This window comes from Typopeltis vanoorti, chromosome 19 (genome assembly GCF_054136105.1).
Source record: "Typopeltis vanoorti isolate ZY-2024b chromosome 19, IOZ_Tvanoo_1.0, whole genome shotgun sequence".
In the NCBI taxonomy this organism is placed as follows: Eukaryota; Metazoa; Arthropoda; class Arachnida; order Uropygi; family Thelyphonidae; genus Typopeltis; species Typopeltis vanoorti.
Genome location: NC_143567.1, coordinates 37,163,021 through 37,186,594, shown reverse-complemented (window position 1 = coordinate 37,186,594; position 23,574 = coordinate 37,163,021). Strand labels below are relative to the sequence as shown.

The 23,574-nt window shown below is 36.4% G+C and overlaps 1 protein-coding gene across 1 annotated transcript in view; it reads right to left on the bottom strand.

The window, feature by feature from the left end:
- The window catches only part of LOC150096002 (zinc finger-containing ubiquitin peptidase 1-like), a 245,689-nt gene that overhangs the window by 163,582 nt on the left and 58,533 nt on the right, over positions 1-23,574 (bottom strand). Inside the window, exon 3 of the mRNA XM_090409263.1 lies at positions 11,919-12,185. Within this exon, the coding sequence (XP_090265389.1) occupies positions 11,919-12,185 (267 nt within the window). The remainder of the gene's footprint in view (positions 1-11,918; positions 12,186-23,574) is intronic.

Here is a 23,574-nt window from a genome sequence, read left to right as displayed (position 1 = left end):
AGAATCTTCACAGGGTATATCCTTTCTGGATTTACACATCCAACAAAAAGAAGATGGCTCTATCTACACATCTGTCTATCGTAAAACCGACATTTTCAGGCTGTTACATTCGCAATTCATCTGCCCACCATCCATCTCAAAAATTTGGCATCATTAAATCATTAGTAGCCAGAGTACACAGATTTTGCTCCTCCGAAGAATCTTTAAACGAAGAATTGGAAATCATCAAAAATACAGCCATACTGAATGGATACAATCCAAAAACAACTCAAAAAAATCATCAGTCACTTCCCCATACATCAACCTAGACAAGAACAAGTCCATAGAATTCCCATACCGTATGTCAAAGGCACCTCCAAGCTTCTGTCAAAAATTATGAAGAAATACAAACTTGCTGCTACCTACAAACCAATCAACCAGATTATAATTTGCTACCTTCTCCTAAAGACAAACTCTCACCTTTGATGCCACCTGGCATTTACAAAGTTCCATGTTTCTGTAAGATGTCTTACTACAGATAGACAGGGAGATCTATTAGCAAACGCATCTCTGAACATCAAGACTATATCTGTCTTATCAAACCGCACAAATCTGGTCTGGCACAACACAGAGTTGAAAACCCAAACCATAGGATCCAATGGAAAAACACCAAACTTCTACATAGATCCTTATATAAACATGAGCGTTTATATAGAGAAAGTGCTGAAGCCCTATGTCACAGACCCAATTTAAACCGTAATGATGTTCTTACTATCCCTAAAGTTTGGGAAATTGTCATCCTTAATTGTGTAAAATAAATTTATGGATGTTATTTTATTCTAATTTAATCTAATTTATTTTTTATCAGATATATTTTAATTTAATTATATATCACGCTACTGCATACATGGTGGGATTCCATTGTAAGTATGTGCCCTAACTGTATGTTATTCCTGGTATTGTTTGAAATTACTGTACTGATAATGTCCTGGTGGGGGGGGAGTGTCACGGATTAGTCAAAATGCCCTCTTCTGAAGTTTCAATGCTGGATGAGATGATGGAATGAGGCAATGAGGGAATGGATGAAAGAACATAGGGGTTGAACACTGCTATTCCTATTCCATATGTCTGAGATACATCTGAAGAGATAGCCAAAGTACTAATAAAATATGACCTTCACACTACATGTCAAATTAGCAACTCTGATCTTCTCTCCTAAGAATAAACTCCATCCCTTTTTTCGACCGGTTCCCGAGTTAGTCGATCTCTGGCACGGGCAAGCAGGTTTTTCCTCCCGGAAACTCGGGTTTTTTGTCCTGTAAACTCAAGAAAATCGACCGCAGAACCCACATTATTTCAGACATTAAATATATTGTGTTAGGGTTAGGGACCACGAGATAGCGGCACATATGAGCCGTCTCTCTTCACTGCGTACCGCTTAATTAGTGATAGCCTTGGGCCATCTGTCTCTGATTGGGTACCAGTGGAGATTGAACTGCCCACTCAGTCTCCAAAAGTTAGATAGGGCAAAATGGCCTCGCCTACTCCCATATACGGGAATAAACAGGTGTTAGTTGATTTTGATTGATGATTTGACAATCTATATTGCTGAAAGCAAGGAGAAAATGAGTTGAAACTTGCATAGTTTCCACATAAAGTTGCTTTGAAATAATGTTGGATCTTTAATATCCACTATTTCTATACATAAAAAAAAGAACTTTGAATAAGACTGAAGCAATAACAGTAAAAAAAAAAATGTTGTGGATTCAGTACTGGGAGAAAGGTGATGACGATGCTTAGAAGTAGCACAAAAAGCAGACAGCCATGGTGAGGGAGGCAAAGTGAATAAGCGAATAACCTTAGTGAATATGAATAGTAAGAAAGTGTCAGATTCATGAAAAATAGCTGATCACTTTCCATCCATCAGTGGTCCTAACAAGCACTTAAGCACCCATGACCTTCCAACTATTCTTGGACTTTACAACTGCAGCTCGAGGATAAGGTGGTTAGCCCTATGCCTCCTGGTGTGTCCTATATCTGTAGATGCATATGTTCATGGGGCTGGTTTGCCTGTTCTGGGAGAGGAAAAACCTGAGTTTCCAGATGAAAAAATCTCCTACCTCCATACGAGACTGGCTAACTCACCTTTCATCAAAAGAGACCAGATAAAGGTTCTCGTGTCACTGACAGAAATCGAACCCAGGTCTTTCTGACCAAAGGGTTTCATTTATGACTGAACTACAGAGGCTCTAGCTGATCACTTTAGTAAACTATATGTTCTGTTTCAATGCTGGATGAGATGATGGAATGAGGCAATGAGGGAATGGATGAAAGAACATAGGGGTTGAACACTGCTATTCCTATTCCATATGTCTGAGATACATCTGAAGAGATAGCCAAAGTACTAATAAAATATGACCTTCACACTACATGTCAAATTAGCAACTCTGATCTTCTCTCCTAAGAATAAACTCCATCCCCTAGAATATTCTGGGGTGTATGAGGTTCCCTGTGAGTTGGCCTACTATGAACAGACAGGAAGATCGATTAACATCTGCCTTGGTTAACATGAAAAATACATTCACTACCAATGGCAAGTCTGGATTGCCAGACCATGCTTTGGACACTAATTCACATAGAATTAGATGGAATAAAATTCAATGTGCTACATAGAAGTTGTTACAGATCAGAAAGATTATTTTTAGTCAGCAGTGGTTATGAAGCATTCTCCTAACCTGAACAAGTATGGTTACATCAATTTGCCAAAAATTTGGGAAACTGTTATCTTAAGATCAACTCCTGTAATGCCTATTTTTTACAACATTAGAGGGTGCCAAATTAGGACTTTAGATCTTTTGTCAGTTACAATTTTTGTTTCATTGTGTGTAAATTGTGTGTTCTCTTTGTGTGTGTAAATTGTAAAATGTTTTGAACTCTGAAGATGCTAGTTTGAAATCTAGTGAAATATAAGCCAGTTAATAAACATCTTTTTATAATTTAGTTCGCATGGTATTGAAATACTATTAAAATAGCTAGGTGTCATTAACACAGTAAAAAACAGGGCTTTAAAGATTTGCTCGGGTAAGCAAGCACTTAAATGTGAATTAAAAGTTATCAGCAATACCTTCCTGAAAAATAGCTACAGCAGAAATACTATCGACAAAATTCTTCAGATGACTCTACTTAAAAAATATAATAAAACTATAGCCATTCCAAAAATTAAACAGACATCAGATAAAATAAACAGAAATACAACCTTAATGCCACCTTTAAGCCTCCTGCAAAATTAAAGAACTTATTCAACTCATTGAAGGATCCACTTCCTCCACTAGGCCACCCTGGGGTATACTGTATTCACTGCACCTGTAATTTGTCCAATATAGGTGAAACAGGACGTACAATTTCTATCCAAAAAAAGGAACATAAACGGCACATTAAATTTATTAACTATGGTAAATCTGGACTTTCTGATCATGCCCTGAATACTCTACATAAATTGATTGGAAGGCACCTGTTGTTTACATCACAGCAAAATGTGGTATGAGCATAGGAGGCCTGTGAAATTCTTATCAACCACCCCAATCTTAACAATTATGGTGCTTGTTTTTCAAGTGAATCAAAGGCTTTTTATAATCTATAAAACCGAAGTAGAATGGTAAGTTGTATTCTCTGCATTTTTCTCTTAGGTGATTCATTGGCTGCAGATGATCAATTGTGCTAAACCCATTTCTGAATCCAGCTTGTTTATTAGGCCAAGCTTCATCTAATAATCTTTTGATTTTGTTTGTTATTATTTTTATAAACAGTTTATATACTTGTGACAGCAACCTTATAGGTATGTCATTTTCTTCTTTCTTAATACCCTTTTTGAACAAGAGTATCATGACAGTATTGTTACAGCTGTTTGGTGTATCTTTCTATTTTAGGTTTTTATTAAATAGATTTTTTAGTTCTGTCAATATTTATCCTGCTGCTTTCATCATTTTATTGTAATTTCATGTACTTTCTTCTTCTTCATGTTCTCCTGGCTTTCATGTAATAATGTTTTCAACAGTGCTTATGGTGTGATACAATTCTTAAAAATATTGTCTAACCCCTTCTACTATGCTTTTTTCATTTAATATCAGTTTTTTTTTTTTTTTTTTTTTTTTTTTAGCGTGACTGTTTCATGGTACCTTCATATTTTTGTTATCTCTTGTTTCTTGTATCATTTTATCTTCCTGTTTCTTTTGATCTACTTTAATATTTTTTCTGACTGTTGCATTTATTTCTGTAAGGTCTATTGTATTTCTTTTTCCTTCTACAATTAATTATTTTCTTTTCTCCAACAGATTTTTTTGTTTCGGAGAGGTTTTTATTTTCAACCTTTTAATCTTTTGCAATCTTATATACACTTTCTATAATTATTAGATTTTCCTGCATATTATCCATTTGTAGATTTCTGTTTTCATTCATGTAATTTTTTTGATTGTATATTTTTTTTGCAATTTCTTTTTGGTATAATTTTGTGTTGGCTACTAATGCATCATTATTTATCTTTAGATATTTTGTTTTATTCTGTTTCTTCCTGTAATATTTTTCTTCTATTGTTATTTTCCCCTCTAACTATTCTGCAATCACTACTTATGCTTATTTGATTGATGACTGAAACACCTTTAATATATTCTTCCATGAGATGATAAACTATAATCTATTTCACTTTTTGCTTGTCCATTTGGGCTAACCCAGTTTTGGTTTGGTCTTTTCTTGTAAAATGCATTCATAGCATTCAACTGGTTCCTCATCATAAAGTTTAGTATTATATTTCCTCTTTCATTTCATTCTTCTCTGCCTTTTTCCTATACACTTTTCAAGCTCATTTTTATTTTATCCCAGTGCATTATACTCTCCCAACACAATTGTGTAGACTGTAGAATCTTGCTGTATTGTATTAGACACTTTGTCATCAATACAGCAAGATTCTAGAGTCTACACAATTGTGTTGGGAGAGTATAATGCACTGGGATAACCCACCAGTAGTTATGAATTCTTCTACTTCTTCAAATTCATAACTACTGGTGGGTGCATATATTTGTGTTATTTTAATGATTTTCAGTTTTGATGTTTGCGTTATGATATATGCTACCTGATCTGATATTCCTGCATATTTAGTCATCTTGTTTGCTATACTTTTGTTTATAAGAAAAATCTACTCCTCTCTGTTCGACATCATCTGGTCCTTTCCAGTAAAGCACATTTCCTGATTTTAGTGTTATGCATTCTTCTGATTTTCTTTTCACTTCACTTAGTCCCATTATATCATATTTCATATTCCAATTCTTTCATCTTATCATCATCTGCAAATGTTCTTACATTGTATGTAGCAATAACGAGATTAGTTTCTTACTCTTGCTTTTATTATTTTGTTTTGAAGTAGCATGTCTGGTCCAATAGCTGCATTTCTCTACTTGTATTTAGCATATTCATGGTTTTAATTGGAGGGGGGGGGGGTCGTCTTTTCTCTCATGATTACGAATCACCTTGGGAGAGGATTGGCAGTAGCCATCTAACTAGAACTATGGAACACCATCATTGATATTATCACTCTTGTCATCCAAAAGGATAGGTAACTTGCCTCTGTTCCTACCCACACTACAGTGCTCTGCTGCAGAATATGTCTGAGTGACCAAGTAAGGAAGCTATACTATCAGCTGTCTCCATTCCAATGGGTAGCAGGTGCTGTTGGGAAACTGCTCCTCTGGAGTACCTTCATGCCCAGTCAGAATCCCTCTTAGTATATAGGTGGATTGATATGGTACAAAGTGCCTTAGACGAGAGAAATATAAGATCTGATAATGTTGGAGTCTTGACAAGTAACAGACTGATTTGGAGGAAAATTGTAGATAGAAAGTTAGTAATGATGTAATTTTTTTCATGTAGTACAATCATATCCTGTACACCCCTTGAGGGTACATGGCAGGAATTTGATGATATCACTATCTATTCCAGCTGACAGCCAATTCAATACACAGTTTTCCTGATGACAATACACCACACCCGTTTTCATTTTACAAACCTTGCTACGTGCAAATGATAACTTCTAGAGCATCAGTCTCTATTACCCTAAATTCTGATCTCCATACCATTTTTCAATGGGTCTGCATAACCTTATCAATTTCAATACTAGCAAAATGCAACTTATTTCCAAACAAAAAAAATAACCTTTTCCCCCCAATCATACTTTTGACAACATCCAAATTTCTATATAAATTAAGTATTATTAGCAAAAGAAAAAAAAAATTTTTTTTCTCTTTAGCTCAGGGTACAAGGATTGTTTGAAAAGTTTGGTAAATTTCCAATAGACGATGACACAATTTGTTCATTCAATGCCAGTGTAAGCACGTATCATCTTTTCCATGACCCCGGGCAAAATTTTAGCCACATGTGACACGTAGTTCTCGTTTCGCAAACATTTAAAATGACAGTGTTCACATTTTTTCATAAAAATGGAGAAAAACAAGTTTCATGCAGTGATAAAATACTTGTATTTGAAGAAGTGGGCGGCTGCACAGATCAAAGCCGAGTTAGATGCAGTTCATGGGGGAATCTGCACCAGCATTAAAGACTATTTATTTTTGGATAAATGAGTTAAAATGTAGTTGTAAGTCCATCGAAGATGAAGCGGGCTCCAGATACCTGACTGAGGTCACTACGAAGGAAATCATTGACAAAATCCATGGTATTATTATGGAAGACCGCCGAGTGAAAGTGTGTGAGATTGCCAAGATTGTAGTCATCTCAACTGAACAGGTGTATAATATCCTGAACGAAAAATTGCACATGAAAAAGCTGTGTGCGCAATGGGTGGCATGATAGTTGACTGTCGATCAAAAGTACATGTGAAAAGACATTTCAACGCAGTGTTTGACGATGTTTAATCACAATTCGTAGGATTTTTTGCATCAGTTCGTGACTGTAGACAAAACTTGGATCCACTACACACCTGAGTCCAAGCAGCAGTCAAAAAGTGGACAATGCCCGGTGAAAGAGCACCAAAAAAAGCAAAGACCGTTTTGTCAGCTGCGAAAGGTGGTGGCCACTGTTTTTTGGGATTCCCAAGGAATTATCATGATAGACTAATTGGAAAAGGGCAAGACAATAAAGGAGACTATTATGCATCATTATTGGACAATTTAAAAGAAGAACTGAAGAAAAAAATGACCAAAAGTGCTCTTTCATCAAGACAATGCACTGTCCCACACATTGGCCATCGCAATGGCAAAATCACACGAATTGAGGTTCGAAAAGGTTCACTTCCACCGTATTCTCCGGACTTAGCCCAGTGTGACTTCTTGTTCTCAAACTTAAAAATTTGGCTCGGTGGGAAAAAATTTTCTTTGAACGAGAATGTCATCGAGGCTGCCAATGACCATTTTGTACAATTTGACAAATCCTATGTTTTAGATGGGATGAAAAAATTGGAAACTCGCTGGACCAAATGTGTAGACCAAATGTGTTGATGGAGAGACACTGATGAAACTATGTTGAGAAATAATGGTGATTTTTTTCCAAAAAAATGTATTTAGCTTATTTTTTACTAAACTTTTCAAACAACCCTCATATTTATTTTACCTATGAACAACTTTTAACTCTATGCAATTCACAAATCCATCCAATCACCAAATACTGTTTTCACACCTTGGGTTAGATTCTTCTGTAGACTTAAGGGTACATATCAGGAATTTAATGATAATGGATACCCTTAAGAGTTACCTAAACATACTCTATCCAGGACAGAAAAGAGCAGCTAGATTGAATCATAACATATTCTCTCTGGATTAGAGATAAATTTTAAAAGTTTTTGCACTTGGTTATACTATAAATTAAAGATACTAAGAAATTATATTCTTGGTTTCATCCTTTATTAAAGTGTAAGCAAACAAAGTTTGCACATGAATAACTTCACTCCTGATTACTTGTATATAGAGGCTAATGTCTCCACATCAATTGCCTTAGTATCCCATAATGCAATGCACATATCCTTACAGACATGTATAATGCTATGCATTATGGGAAGGGCCACTACCCAGACAAGTCTCAATGTTTATTGAGGTCTCATCAGTGGGAGCCAGATGCAGAAGTGATTTGATGTGAAGTCATTAGCCTCTATATACAAGTAGCCAGTCATGAAGTTACTTCACAAGCAAACTGTTTGCATACACTTGGGCAAAGGATGAAACCAAGAATATAATTTCTTGGCATCTTTAATTTATAGTATAACCAAGTGTAAAAAAATGTTCAATATCTATATCAAATCCAAAGTATTTTAGTAATAAGGTGTTACACCTTTTGAATACTTGTATATGGAAATAGGACTTCTGCATTAATTCAACCTTAGGTATCACTTCTGGCTCCCACTGACGAGACCCCCTAAGGGTCAAAACTGGTGGGAAGATGGATTATGGATGGGTGATGGATAGCAATGCTGTAGCCAATGAAGTTCTAACTGAGGCTCAGCTGTTGCTGTTACCCAGGTAGAGGGGTAATGGATGGCAATGCTTTAGCCCATGAAGTTAACTGGGGCACGGCTGTTGCTGTTACCCCCCCCCCTTCAGATGAAATATGAATGAGTCCGTTTGGTGGTGGGGTGAGCCTGCCACTGGGTAGAGCCAAATGCTTAGAGTTCCTCTCAGAGACAGGGTGAGCCTGTTACTGAGGGGAACAATGCTGAGTTTTTGTTCCTTTGGATCGCTCACTGTTCGATGATCTGGGCGATCTCACAAGTTTTTGGAGAGGTAACCATGCACTGATTACAGGGAAACCTGTCTGGGTAGTGGCCCATCTCATAATGCACAGCATTATACATGTCTCATATTTGTAGATTTAGGGACTCAAAAACACAATTGTTGAACAGATTATTTTATTAATTACAAATAAAATAAAACTTGACGTTTCGACCTATATATCGAGGTCATCATCGGAAGAATACAACTGTATACAGAACCAAGCTACATGCTCATGCTTTCTATACCAGTAAACTAAATCTACGTAGTTAATAAATCTTTTTTCTAGCCTGACCTCTAGTGATAGAAAAGAAAAACAAAAATAAATAAAGAAAGAAATAAAATTATATTAAAAAAAAATAAATTATATATATATATATATAAAAATATATATAAACACTTCACCAAGTCACCAGGTTGTCTTCTTGTAGTGGGAATTTTTTTTTTAATGCTAGTTTAGGATGTTATACAGGTTGTAGATGGGTCCTCCACATTCTTGAAATGGTGAGGCCATCATTTTTGTTGAGATTTGGGTTGTGTTTGAGCATTTCACAAGACTCTTTAAATTTTCTCTCAAACCAGGTTTTGGTGTGGTGTAGGGACATGGTATTTTTCCAGTCAATTCTATGGTATGTTTGGAGTGCATGGTCAGAAAGTCCTGTTTTACCGAAGTGGAGGTATTTAATGTGTCGTTTGTGTTCGTCTTGTCTGATTGGGATAGTTCGCCCTGTTTCCCCTATGTATGGTATGTTACATGTGCAGTGTATTTTGTATACCCCTGGGTGTGCTAGGTGTGGAAGAGGATCTTTGGAGGAACTGAGTAGGTGTCTTAGCTTATTTGGGGGTTTAAAGGTGGTTTTAATGTTGTATTTGCGAAGTGTTCTGTCTATTTTTTCAGAAATGCCTCTAACATAAGGAATGGCAATAGCATTGCCATTCCTTATGTTAGAGGCATTTCTGAAAAAAGATTTCAAGAATGCTATTGCCATTCCTTATGTTAGAGGCATTTCTGAAAAAATAGACAGAACACTTAGCAAAATACACTGCACATGTAACATACCATACATAGGGGAAACAGGGCGAACTATCCCAATCAGACAAGACGAACACAAACGACACATTAAATACCTCCACTTCGGTAAAACAGGCCTTTCTGACCATGCACTCCAAACATACCATAGAATTGACTGGAAAAATACCATGTCCCTACACCGCACCAAAACCTGGTTTGAGAGAAAATTTAAAGAGTCTTGTGAAATGCTCAAACACAACCCAAATCTCAACAAAAATGATGGCCTCACCATTTCAAGAATGTGGAGGACCCATCTACAACCTGTATAACATCCTAAACTAGCATTAGAAAAAAATTCCCACTACAAGAAGACAACCTGGTGACTTGGTGAAGTGTTTAGAACATTCAATAGCAACTGAAAGAAATCATTTTGTAACTATCCAGAATATTAATACATGAGGACTCTAACAGTTTATTGTAGTTGCATTTATCTATTTATAATATATATATATATATAATTTTTTTTTTTTTTATATAATTTTATTTCTTTATTTATTTATTTTTGTTTTTCTTTTCTATCACTAGAGGTCAGGCTAGAAAAAAGATTTATTAACTACGTAGATTTAGTTGACTGGTATAGAAAGCATGAGCATGTAGCTTGGTTCTGTATACAGTTGTATTCTTCCGATGATGACCTCGATATATAGGTCGAAACGTCAAGTTTTATTTTATTTGTAATTAATAAAATAATCTGTTCAACACGTGTGTTTTTGAGTCCCTAAATCTACAAATATGAGTGCTGATCACCGTGTAACCCTAAAAGAAAGAATTATACATGTCTGTAAGGATATGTGCATTGCATTGCATTATGGGATACTAAGGAAAATTATGTGAAGTCATTAGCCTCTACATAGAAGTAGCCCGGTCGTGAAGTTACTTCACATGCAAACTTTGTTTGCTTACACTTGGATAAAGGATGAAGCCATGAATATAATTTCTTGGCATCTTTAATTTATTCTCTCTCTCTCTCTCTCTCACACCAATTCACTCACTTTCACACAGGTGTTTAAAGTTTCTGCTATTTGCATCTTCTATAAATACTTCTACAGCCACTGTTCATCTAAATTAGTATCAACAATTCTCCCTTTCTATTAATCTATTAAAATGCATTCAACAGGTATTTAATACTCCTTTATAGTTCAAGCTCTAAACACCATAGAACAAATTTCACCTCCTCTTTTCCTTCTACTGCTGCTCTCTGGAACAGTCTTCTATCTTATGTTTCCCAGAGAATATAATCCACAGCTCTTCAAATCAAGTGTGAACAAGTTCCTTTGTGCATAGGATCTTCAAAATGATAATGAGTGTCACTTCAGTGTTGCTAAATGCAAGGTTATGCATTGTGAAGTGAAACTATTATAGGCAGAGTAAAATACTGTAACACGCTACAAGTGGTAAATGAAGCTGAGAACTGAAGGTGATAGTAGACAGAAAATTAAAGTGTAGGATCAACACTAAGGTGCTTAGAATTTCAAATCAGGTAACCGATGTTGAAAACAACACTAACTTATAGTAACAAGGAAGTCATTCTCCTATCATTGAAGGTTTGATAAGGATACTTCTGGATTACTGTGTTCAAATATGGTTATCTGGGTTTGTGGATATGCAACCAAAATGATCTAGCAGAGTGTAACCAAGATAATATCTGGCAGGTGGACTGTGTATATGAAGGTAGATTAAGTGAATGTTATGTGGGTAATTTGAGTAATAGAATAAACAAGAGTATGAGAACTATACAAGTTGGTATGAGGATCTTATAGTATAGAATTAAGTGATTTGATAGTTCATGAAGGGAGTTCTCTTCCTGCCATGATTTATAAAATTATCCCTGGAAGACAAGTAAAGGTGTGGTTAGGAAATAAAATGAGGTCCAGATTCTTCTCATAGCACATGGTGAGTGTTAGTGAATTGCTACATGGTTGTTGCAAATGCATCCATGAGTTTTCAAAGAAAGATATCCAAGGCATCCACCCCATCTCTAAAATGCAGTGAATGTGAAAATCATGAACCATTTGTAAGTGATAAACAGATACTTCATTTTATTAATTTAGGTTTGAAAAGTCTATAATTTCTTCTAAAATATCTAGGAATGATTTTAAACTTACCTTTAGTACAAGAATGTCCATCATCCACCCCATCTCTTTCGGCTATGCACAGTTCTACTTGACGATTATAGTAGTCTGCAACCGTCATTTCTCCTGCATATACAGCCCGCTGCATATTAGTTATAGACTGTTCTCGAAAATTACCTTGATTATCCATGCCATACTGGGCTTGTAAGATACGAAATTCTTGTTGTTCTCTTAATCTCTGTTCTTCCCGTTCTCGCCTTTCCATTTCCAGAGCTAGCAAGTGATCTGTATTAGCTTCATCTTGGAATTGAGAGAGGAAAAGAAAAGAAAAAAAAATCGAAAGATAAACAGAGCTACTTTATTCAACTAATACTTTGACTCAGTCATCTGACTCTCTCACACACACACACACACTCAATTTCTATTATTCAGCAAATACTATACTAAAATTATCAAACTCTCCACTCTCCCAATACCCTTGAAATTTCCAAATTCACTGCTGAGGCAGCTGGAAAAAAAAAAATCGAGCATCCCACAGGGGGATGCTGCACCAACAACTCCAGCTTCATTACCCAGTTAAAACACACAATACAACCATGAACAAATTCAAATCTCAATTTGTAAGAGCCAATGGCAGAAAACTTGGCTCCTGTCCAAATAGAAATCATGATTTCTAGTCCCTTGCATAGACATCACATATAATTCTTCTCACCTGTACAAAGTACATTTCACCTCTCTTTCATCCAGATGGCACCACTGTTACAACATCTAGAGATAACCTCCTAGCATCAGTATGCTTCTCTAACTTCTGCACAAATGACCATGTAAATCACCTCCTACCATACCATAAATAGAGGACAAATCTTTTGGCAAAAAGATATTAGAAGAATATTAAATATTCTTCAACATCAGGTCTACTAGATGTGATGGCATCTTCCCAAATGTAATTAAACTATGCTTCAGGACTAACACCTCTCCTATATAGGAGAAGTGTTAGTCCTTTTCCTAAGTATCTTTTATACTTAGCTACACTTATCTCAATATGAACAGCAGACCATATATCCACCTTATTCCAAAAAAAGGAGACTACTGTCAATGATGACCAATAGCTCTCACCTCAATTCTCAATCCTAGAAGAAGTCATCAACAGTTGACTACTCCAATACCTAGAGATCCACCACTCTAGATCCTGAGCTGATCTCTTAACCTGCATCACCCACTCACCACTGCACAAATATACCATGGAAAAGTTTGGAGAAACGTGTCATTGCTACTGCTATTTCCAGAGCTTTTGTGTCTGGTACTGAGGAATGTTCAGCAAATTGCTATCCCTCAGTCTATCGTTCATCCCTGTAAATGGGTAGCCAGCTTTCTTTCCAATCATTCACTGTGTCGGGGTGGATGGCTTCTGCTCTCTCTCTCTCTGAAGTCCTCCATTAATGTTTCAGAGCTCTATCACTTATCCTCTTTCTTCTATACATCAATGACTTACCCCTCAATAACCATTAATCCTATCCACAGCTTTGTGGACAAGAATGCACATCTTACTTATTCAACAAATCATGCAATGCACAAACATCTCAAACTTCGATATTACCTGCAACCAGTACCTTAAATGCTGATCTCCATACCCTTTGACAGAGTAAGAATTGACCTTGATTACCTTGAATGATACCAAAATGAAGTCTTAATCCCCTCCCCCTCTTTTTTTCTACTACTCTTATCCATGTAATACAAAAATCACTACACAGAATTGGATCTCTTTCCTAGTAATGACTTTACCCTCCACCTTCTCCTGGCATAAAGATTAAATATCTATTCAATATAGATTGTTCAGCCTCCAAAACTTACTCTTTTCATCCATCTAGCTACTACTAACTTCTGTCTCTGTACAAACCCAAAATCTGCCCACTCTTGGAACACTGTCACATGTTTTGGGATGGTGCACTTAAAATCTCCTTCAGAATTCTTGATCCTGTCCAGAGAAGATTGATTTAGCTGACAGATGATTCTATTCCTCAGTGACCTTCTACAATATCTCACAGATCAACTGTTTCAGCTCTGTATTTTCTATAGTACTTCCATGCACTCTACTTTAATGAACTCCATTGGTCTTATTAAAACATCTATAACTCGACATCCTTTTTCAATCCAAATACAGAGCACGGAACTTGCTTCTCCTCTAGAACAGCTTCCTGAACTGCAACTGGACCTCTTCAAGAAAAATGTCAACAAGCTTCCTACTTCTCGACTCAACTTTCTGATGCACTCCACACACACACACACACACAAACCCGGAATAAAAAATGTCTTGTTGACTTGAGTATCAGAATTTTATCTGTGTTTCAAAATGCATAAAAAACCGTTAAATTTGTTTTGTTAACCTGCCCATCCATACATAAGTTATTCCTGGCTGGACAGTCTACACTGAAATGAGAATTTCAAATCCTTGCAAATATTTGCTGGGAAGGCAACAATATTTGCAGGATGAAAAAGGTACAAAACATTTACATTATACAGAATGACTCCACATTACCTGTCATAACCTTCAAGATATGTTGCATCCCTCAAAATAACAAAGGACTGGGAGCTCACCTTTTCCTAATAGACAGAAGGCAAAATGTCAAAAAATAAGTATAAATTCCTTGGTAAGTAGCAAAAAAAGCACCGAGGAAAAGATATGCATCTATTGGCAGAATCTCTTGCATAAAGTGTTAGCTAAACGTCTGCAGTCATACATTCAATATGATTTTAGACAGAGAACCTTCAACTCTGCAGATGGCTGTGCTGAGAATATCATTATTCTTTCCTCTCTTCTCTCTGAAGCCTAATGGCAACTTTGGCCTCTCATTATGGCATCCCTGCACCTCCAAAAGACCTTTGACAGTATCTCCCCTTCAAGCTATACTTCGAGCTCTGTCTAATGCAGGATGTCCAGAAGCTTTCCTTACCTACATATCAGAGATTTATCATAACATGTTAACTACAGTTAACTACACGTACATTCAAAATATGAATCGCAATAACAAGTCATAAATCATGTGTATATTAACTCACGTCCCAGTCGCATGTTATTACACTGTTACAGTCCAAAGGAACAATTTTAGAAAGTTGGGCAGATAAAAAATAAAAAATAATTTAAAACAATTATTAATTTTTAAAAAAAATGATGAACACTTCCCAAAACTTGGCTACTGGCATGCAGTCTGATTGGATGAGGTTCAGGCATTTCATAGCATTCGCATGTTTCAAGGAAGAGGCAATCAAATTTGAAACTGCTGGAATGAAGTTTCATCTGGTTCCAAAGAACTCTGTGCCTAGTGTCAATAGCATGAGAAGCAAGGTCAGACTTATCAGATTCCAACAATGCAACATAATCTTGATGTTCTTCAATTCTAATCAAAGCAGAACAGCTGGTCTATCCAAAATAGCAAAGATGATATGAGCATGGCACCTGATAGAAATCTGGTAAGGAAAGAGATGGTAATGTATCCTTTGTAGATGATATGAAGAAAGACATTTTCTGAGTTAGTTTTGAAGGAAACATATAGAGTGAATTTATGAAGAATCCTTGCTATTTGTTCAGAGATTCCTTTAAGGTTATGAAATTCTTTTCACATCAGATTTGGTAGAAGGATAATAATTATGAATAATTTTTTGAATGATAGTCTTGTATCCATTACATTGTTAAAATCTGTGAATATATGGTTAAATCTAGATTCTTATTAATTATTTCTTGTTCGGCTGTACCTTTGTAAAATTCTACATTTCCCGTTTGAAACTTTTCTTAACTATTACTATACTTCCGACTTATCATCAGTTACGTTATCTCTATTGGCCACAAATAGTAAGGCTCACGTGTGTAAAATGTCAAGAACAAAGAAAGTGCCTCGGGCTGGAGCCAATCTCTTTGTCTGATTTACTGGTGTTTATTCTAAATTAAATTTTGGAAAATTTGTTTGTTAGTCAGCTGTGCCACCAAAATTCTAGGATAAAAGGAGCATCTCCCTCTGAAGAAAAGAACACCCAGTATGACACACAGCTCTTTCCTTTCCAACTGATTTCTATACCAAAATACAAATATTTCTTACTCTGCAGTCGTGGCAATATCTACTTTCAGACACCTAGGTTCAATTTTATGAGTAGTGCATTGGACTTAGAGATCAGGCAAGTTATTTTGACAAGAAAACAATTTATTCATCACTATGAAACAAATGCACAAACGACACAAATTAATTTGGCTTAAATCTAATATGTACGTTATATCTAACAACTCAATATAAGTTATGTGATCGTATCTCACAATCATCTGAATCTCAGCAGGACTACTTGCCTAAAAATTCCCCCCCCCCTTCCTTAACTTTACATATAATCAGATCGTCAACATATAAAACTTCAATTAAATACAAGTAGATTCACTATACAATTCAGCTAGGCTTTCTCTTACATAGATTAAACAAAATCAATTGTTAGCTCAAGGCTTAAAGTCCTGCAACTCTAATTTTTTAACAATTCCATCAATTCAAACCACTGTCACAATCTAAATTTTTTTCTGACTAAATAACGGAAAGTTCTTACTTTTCATGAAGTCTGGTCCTCTATAGCTGATTATCCCTTCTTGTATCCGTTAGACTTTGTCACTGCACCTGAACATCCTTTTTATAATTTGCAAGACTTCTTTCTTGTTATCGGCGGACAATTTAATTCCTATGATTGGAAAGTTCGGCATCTGGTTCCTCCTAATACGACGTGCCTAAGTTGCGTCGTTCTTCTGGCTTTTCGTTTGTGAATACAAGTCTCCAAATAAAATAACGATTCATCACCTATGATTCTAGTGAAGCTCAGTTGCCGTTAAATCATCGTGCTTTCTTCTAAACTCTTCGGCTTGCATTGACCTTGATACCGTCATGAGTCCGAACTCTACTCCAGAACGTACTCGAACTCCCAGGAACAGACTAAACCAAGCAAGTGAGTAAGACGTGCTTCTCGACTCAGCAAGCTCCTATTTATATAGTTCCGATGACCTTCGTATTTCTTACGTCGTAGTCCTCTGGGTACCCTGATGTTATGCATCCGTCACCCTCGTCGATCTGTGCATTTAGATGGGAAACCTCCGTGTAATGTCGACCTTCGCATTTGCAGTAGCCTCAGGCCATGACTTAATCCCTTAATCTGTCTGGAACTTTATTTGATTAGAGGTATACTTAGACACAATTTATCTTATATGCAATTTCCTTTGTTCTTACACAAAACCTTTCATATTACAATATTTAACAAAATTCAAAAAAACATTATTTCCATTTCAATTAACACCAAGTTTTTCTATTAAAACACAAGTATTTTAATGGGACTTAGCATACTTGTAAAATCTGCATAAAAGGTATTTTATTATAAAAACTCATTTTATTCAAGATTTTACAACATATACTATTTTTAATTTTATTCAGTTCATCTAACAAAAGGGAAGCAGAAGAGCAGATCAGATGAGCTCTATGTACAAGACTCTTGATAATACACATCTCCTGTGATGAATGATGAACAATGTCAATAAAGGTTGGCTTCTGATAAACTGAAAATTCAACATGACCTGTGGGATTATGGATTAAGTTATCCAAAAATGATTGTTGGATTCATGTTCAATAGCAAACTTTATACAGAAGTACAAGAAGTAATTCTGACTCAGAGTAAGACCAGACTTTAAATATATCCTCAACAAAATGTAACCATACATAAGGCTAAGAAAATATAGTGTCACGAGTTGTTTTTCTAGATGCTTCATAAACTGAACCTCAACCAAACAGACTGTATGTCAATATCCAAATTTTAGAAAGTGATCACTATTAACTGTTCATAAGTTTTTTTTAATTAATAATTATTTTAAATTATTTTTTATCTAAGCAACATTCTACAACTGTTTCTTTCAACTCTAATAGTGTAATATCATACACTTCAGCTGTGACTAAAACATGAACTATTATATGCATGATTTATGGCTCATTATTGTGATTCACATTTAGAATGCACTTAACAGTCTGTCACCCCAACAATGCCCACATAATATTAGATGAAATATATTGGAGTTTTTAAATAAAATTCTATATAATTTTTGTTACATGTGTAAGCCATGAAATTTATTTAATATGTTGAGTGCACATGTTCCATTAAAATTATTTAATGATCCATTTATCTGGTAGAATTGAAGCATTCCGAACAGCTTTTCTCATTATGTATGCTTTATGGAGTTGATAATTGTTTAAGATAAAAACTTTAATAATAAAATTCTATGTTTCAACCTTCACATTAAGGTCCTCTTCAGAAATATATATACTGATATAAAACTGCTACATTACAGCAATTGGCAACACACCATTTACACAGTTTTGCAGATGACAGCACACTACATTCCTCCCTTTCATTTGGCAAACCCTACCCTACACAACTCACTTCAACCTACAGAACATCAACCACCATTGCCCTTAATTCTAACCTTCAAGCCATCCTCCGATGGGGCTCAGACAACCTTGTCAACTTCAAGGCAGGTAAAACCCAGTTCTGTCTTATTTCTCACAAAAAAAAAGAACCATTTTCCCCCAGCTTTGTTTTTGATAACACTCAAATTCACAGACAAGACGAAATTTTTCTTCTCGGAATTACCTTGACATCAAGCCTCTCCTGGCATAAACACATCAACCATTGCATCCTCAGCTTCCAAAAAACTAGGTTTTTTTCTCTTTCACTCAAGACACTACTTCACCTCTAAACAGCTGTTAACACTATACAAGTCAAAAATCAGCCCAGCTCTCGGATACTGCTCTCACATCTGGAGTGGGGCTCCAAAAAGCTCCCTCAAAATGCTTGACTCAATACAGAAGAGAGCAATTAGACTAATAAATGACCCATCCCTCACCAACTCGCTCCTCCCACTTTCACATAGACGCTTGGTCTCTGCAATCTGTATATACTTTCATGGGAAGGGTTCATCTGAAACAGCATCAATAATTACCCCACCCTGTACCGAGCCCATTGGAACACGTACAGCTGCCACCCAACATCCTTTTACAGTACACCTCGAAACCCACAGAACAAGTTTCTTCTCCTCCTCATTCATCCCTGCTACTGCAGTACAGTGGAACAGTCTTCCTCCTGACGTATTTCCCAAGGAATACAATATACAGGCATTCAAATCAAATGTAAACAAGGTTCTCCTTTCACAATGCATCACCCATATACGGTACTAACGTACTATAGGTTGACCAGCCAACCTCCTGTATATGGGCCTAACATACAAAAAAACACCATAGTAAGCTACATCACATCTAAAACTACTTAATCTGCCTAGCATGTCCCCTCTTGTGGTAAACTTACATTGAAAGATTAATAGGCAACAAAGCCATAAAAAAGGCTATATATATATATATATATATGTTAAAGATACCAAGTTATTTTAAATATAAACCTGGTTTTATTTACTCCATTTCCCAAGTAAGCAAACAGACAAGTCAGTCAAGTTTGCGCCTGCAAGTGTTGCAAGCCTAGCTGATCCTGTACGTAGTGCAAGACCAAGGCAACTCGTGGTAAAGGTAGAATAAGCTCTGATCACTATTCTTAATATTCACCCTTAATGCAAAGCACATCTCCTGGAGGAGATGTATGATGCTATGTATTAAAGGTAAGGAGCCACTATCCAGACCGGTTTCGACCTTTATTGAGGTCTCATTAGTGCAAGCCAGGCTTTACCACGAGTTGCCTTGGTCTTGCACTATGTACAGGATCAGCTAGACTTGCAACACTTGCAGGCACAAACTTGACTGACTTGTCTGTTTGCTTGCTTGGGAAATGGAGTAAATAAAACCAGGTTTATATTTAAAATAACTTGGTATCTTTAACATATATTATACCCAAGGTAAAAAACTTTCTACATCTATCTCTCATCCTGAGATTTTTATTTAATAAGGTCAAAGCACCTTATGGTAACTTGTGTTCGTAAAATATTTATAAGCTCTGTATTACTTAAAACTTAGTATTTCTTAGCCTGGCTCCCACTGATGAGACCTCAATAAAGGTCAAAACCGATCTGAGTAGTGGCCCCTTGCCTTTAATACATAGCATCATACATCTCCTCTTACAGGCGCAAACTTGACTGCGATGGTGTTGATTCGTAGTAGAGGTTCGGTGTAGTGGTTGAGACAGTTGTAGGTGTCCTCCCGCGATGAGTCTTCGGACTCCTTGGAGGTTTCACGAATAATAATAATAATAATATCTTTAAGGAGCCTTAAAGTTCTGCTGATTCTTTCTAACATCCATTTGTACACCTTTCAGTATATGATATCCTCAAAGCTTTCTGTAACACCACATCTCAAAAGCAGCTATCCTTTTCCTATCAAGTCTCAATCCATAAGTTGCTACTGGAAAAACAGCAACATTCAAAATCCTCAACATGATTCCTGTGGAGATTGATCCATCCGTCCAGACAAGTCTGACTGTTGTTTGTTAGCCATTCCTAATCTTCTGAACAGCAATTCTTCACATTAATAATGGACCTCCAGATACTTGAACTTGCCATGTTGACTTGCTCAATTCTTTCTCCATTAAGGCACATTTGTTTCTCAGAAGCTTCCCTGTCTGTATTTCCTTTGAGAACCATAATCTTTGTCTTGCTAAGATTGAGCTGAAGTCCTCTGTTCTTACTAATCTCATTAACTTTGTCAAGAATTTGTTCTAGTTCTTTCTTGTCATTACAAAGGAGTACTGTATCATCAGCATAGTTCAGATTACTGATCAAGTTACCACCTATCCTAATTCCTGTCTTAGCTCATCCAATGCTACACACGATACCCTCAGCATAGATACTAAACAGAAATTTCATTTTGGATGATTCAATTCTTCTTTCATCTACTTTTTTTTTAATGTCCATATCTCACTGCCATAAAATATGGCAGGTTTAGTGACTGTATTGTTGATTCTTATTCATGTGTGTTGTTTTTGTACATAACTGGGTTTGAAAATTTTATTTATAATGCCTGTTACTTTTAAAAAGTTTGATAGCTTTGGTCCCTAAATGAAACAGTTATTTGCTATAGAGAAAAATGAAAAGAACACATACTAAGAATGAATAGATACAAAATACCTAAATAAATTCTACATTACCACCCAAAAGGTACCCAATGCAGAGGAAGACCTTAAAAAAAAAAAAGGTTGGAATTGAGTCCAGAACAGGCCACCTGGCCTATAAGCCTGGAAAGGAAGAAGAAGAAGAAGAGAAGATATACTAAACAGGTAAGGAAGAAAGTAGGCATCCTTGCCTAACTTACTTTCCAACATGTTGTTTATTATTTTAACGGTATAAGAGAACACAGAAACTAAGTAAATAATTGATTTATTAACTTGATGCTGATATTTCGCTGGTATTATAACCAGCATCTTCAGAGCACAAAAACACTGTTTGTCACAATACGCGAGACTAAAACAACATGGTGTACATTAACAAAATTGTAGCAGCAACACAAAGACTAGAGGTGATGGACACAACTGAATATGAAAACAAAATGCACACACTATTACAAGATCAGTCAACATACAAAATTATAGATCGCAATCCCACCAACACACAAAAGAATAAGGCACGAAAATTATTAAAAAAAGTCACTTCCTGGCCCAAAGACACAGTTAACAAACTCAAACCCTTCCATGTTAGAACACCGAGGATCTATGGATCACCAAAAATTCACAAACCAGGCACACCCCTACGCCCAATTGTGGACAGTATAAATAGTCCCACATACAAACTGGCTAGACATTTAGCAAAGCTACTAGCCACTCTCACTAACAATTCTCCCTCCTTTATCAAAAATTCAGCACACCTAAAAAACATCTTACAACACCTCACCCTAAAAAGCTCAGACTTAATAGTAAGCTTTGACATCACTTCACTATTCACAAATGTACCACTAATAGAAACCCTCAATCTACTGAAGTCACACTTCCCCCTTGATATATTTGAACTATTCAAATTCACAATACATACAGGATATTTCACATGGAAAGGGAAAATATACAAACAAATTGATGGGACAGCCATGGGCTCCCCCCTTTCTCCCCCCCTAGCCAACTTTTACATAGAACACCTGGAAAAACAAGCAATCAATACAGCCACTCTCAAACCAACACTTTGGCTACGCTATGTTGATGATGTGCTTGCCATTTGGCCACATGGCCCTGAGACATTGAAAACATTCTTAGCACATTTAAATAGCCAACACCCAAAAATCCACTTTACTATGGAACCGGAAGCCAACAACTGTCTGCCCTTCCTGGATACACTCATCACACGTCTCCCAGATGGTTCCTTATCATTTTCAGTTTTCAGAAAACCCACACATACAGGCAGATACTTACACAAACAATCACACCATCATCCTTCTCAACAATATGGCATATTAAAAACGCTAACCCATAGAGCGAGAGCAATCTGTTCAAATGACAAGGCTCTTACTGCTGAACTGACTCACTTAGGCCACACCTTCTTGGCCAACGGCTACAATCCACAAAAAATAAACAAAATACTAAACACTCCTAAGAAACCCCTCCCACCATCCACCACAGAGAACTACAACAAAACAGTCACCATCCCTTACATTAAAGGCACATCCGAAAAGATCTCAAGAATTCTCATTAAACATAAACTACGCACTACATTCAGACCATGTAGCAAATTAGCCACCCTCATCCGCTCACCCAAGGACAGCATTCCTCCTTTATCACATCCAGGAGTCTACCAAGTACCCTGCTCATGCAATCAAGCCTATTACGGTCAAACAGGAAGAACTGTTTTGTTGTAGTTCTCTGTGGTGGATGGTGGGAGGGGTTTCTTAGGAGTGTTTAGTATTTTGTTTATTTTTTGTGGATTGTAGCCGTTGGCCAAGAAGGTGTGAATATCCGCATCAGCGAACATAAACGATACGTCCGGAAATATCATTATGGGAAGTCGGGCCTAGCAGACCATGCTCTGGATACCCCTGCACACAGGATCAACTGGAAAAACATAAAAGTACTACACAGAAACCCATATAAATCAGAGAGATTGTTCTTAGAGGCGACAGAAGGCCCTAAAACACACTCCAAATCTCAACAAATATGGCTGTATTAACTTGCCGAACATCTGGGAGACAGTCATATTAAGGAAAAACTAGCACTTTTCTAGGACTCTAGCAATATATGATAGCGTTTTTTTTTTTTTTTTTTTTTTTTCAGATAGAGGGCGCCAAAATCAGGACTCTAGTCTTTGTGTTGCTGCTACAATTTTGTTAATGTACACCATGTTGTTTTAGTCTCGCGTATTGTGACAAACAGTGTTTTTGTGCTCTGAAGATGCTGGTTATAATACCAGCGAAATATCAGCATCAAGTTAATAAATCAATTATTTACTTAGTTTCTGTGTTCTATTATACCGTTAAAATAATAAACAACATGTTCGACGAACACATAAGTCTGTCCACACGTTCCTTTCCAACCTTGAAACCAATCAGTTAATCCAACGCCTGTTCTTATCGTGGCATCTTGCTCACTGTACAAGTTGCTATCAACCTAATAGTAAGTAGAGGGAAAACCCATTCTTTTCATTACTTTCCATGGTTTCACATGATTTACACAGTCAAAAGCTTTAACGTAGTCTAAAACATATTACCATAGA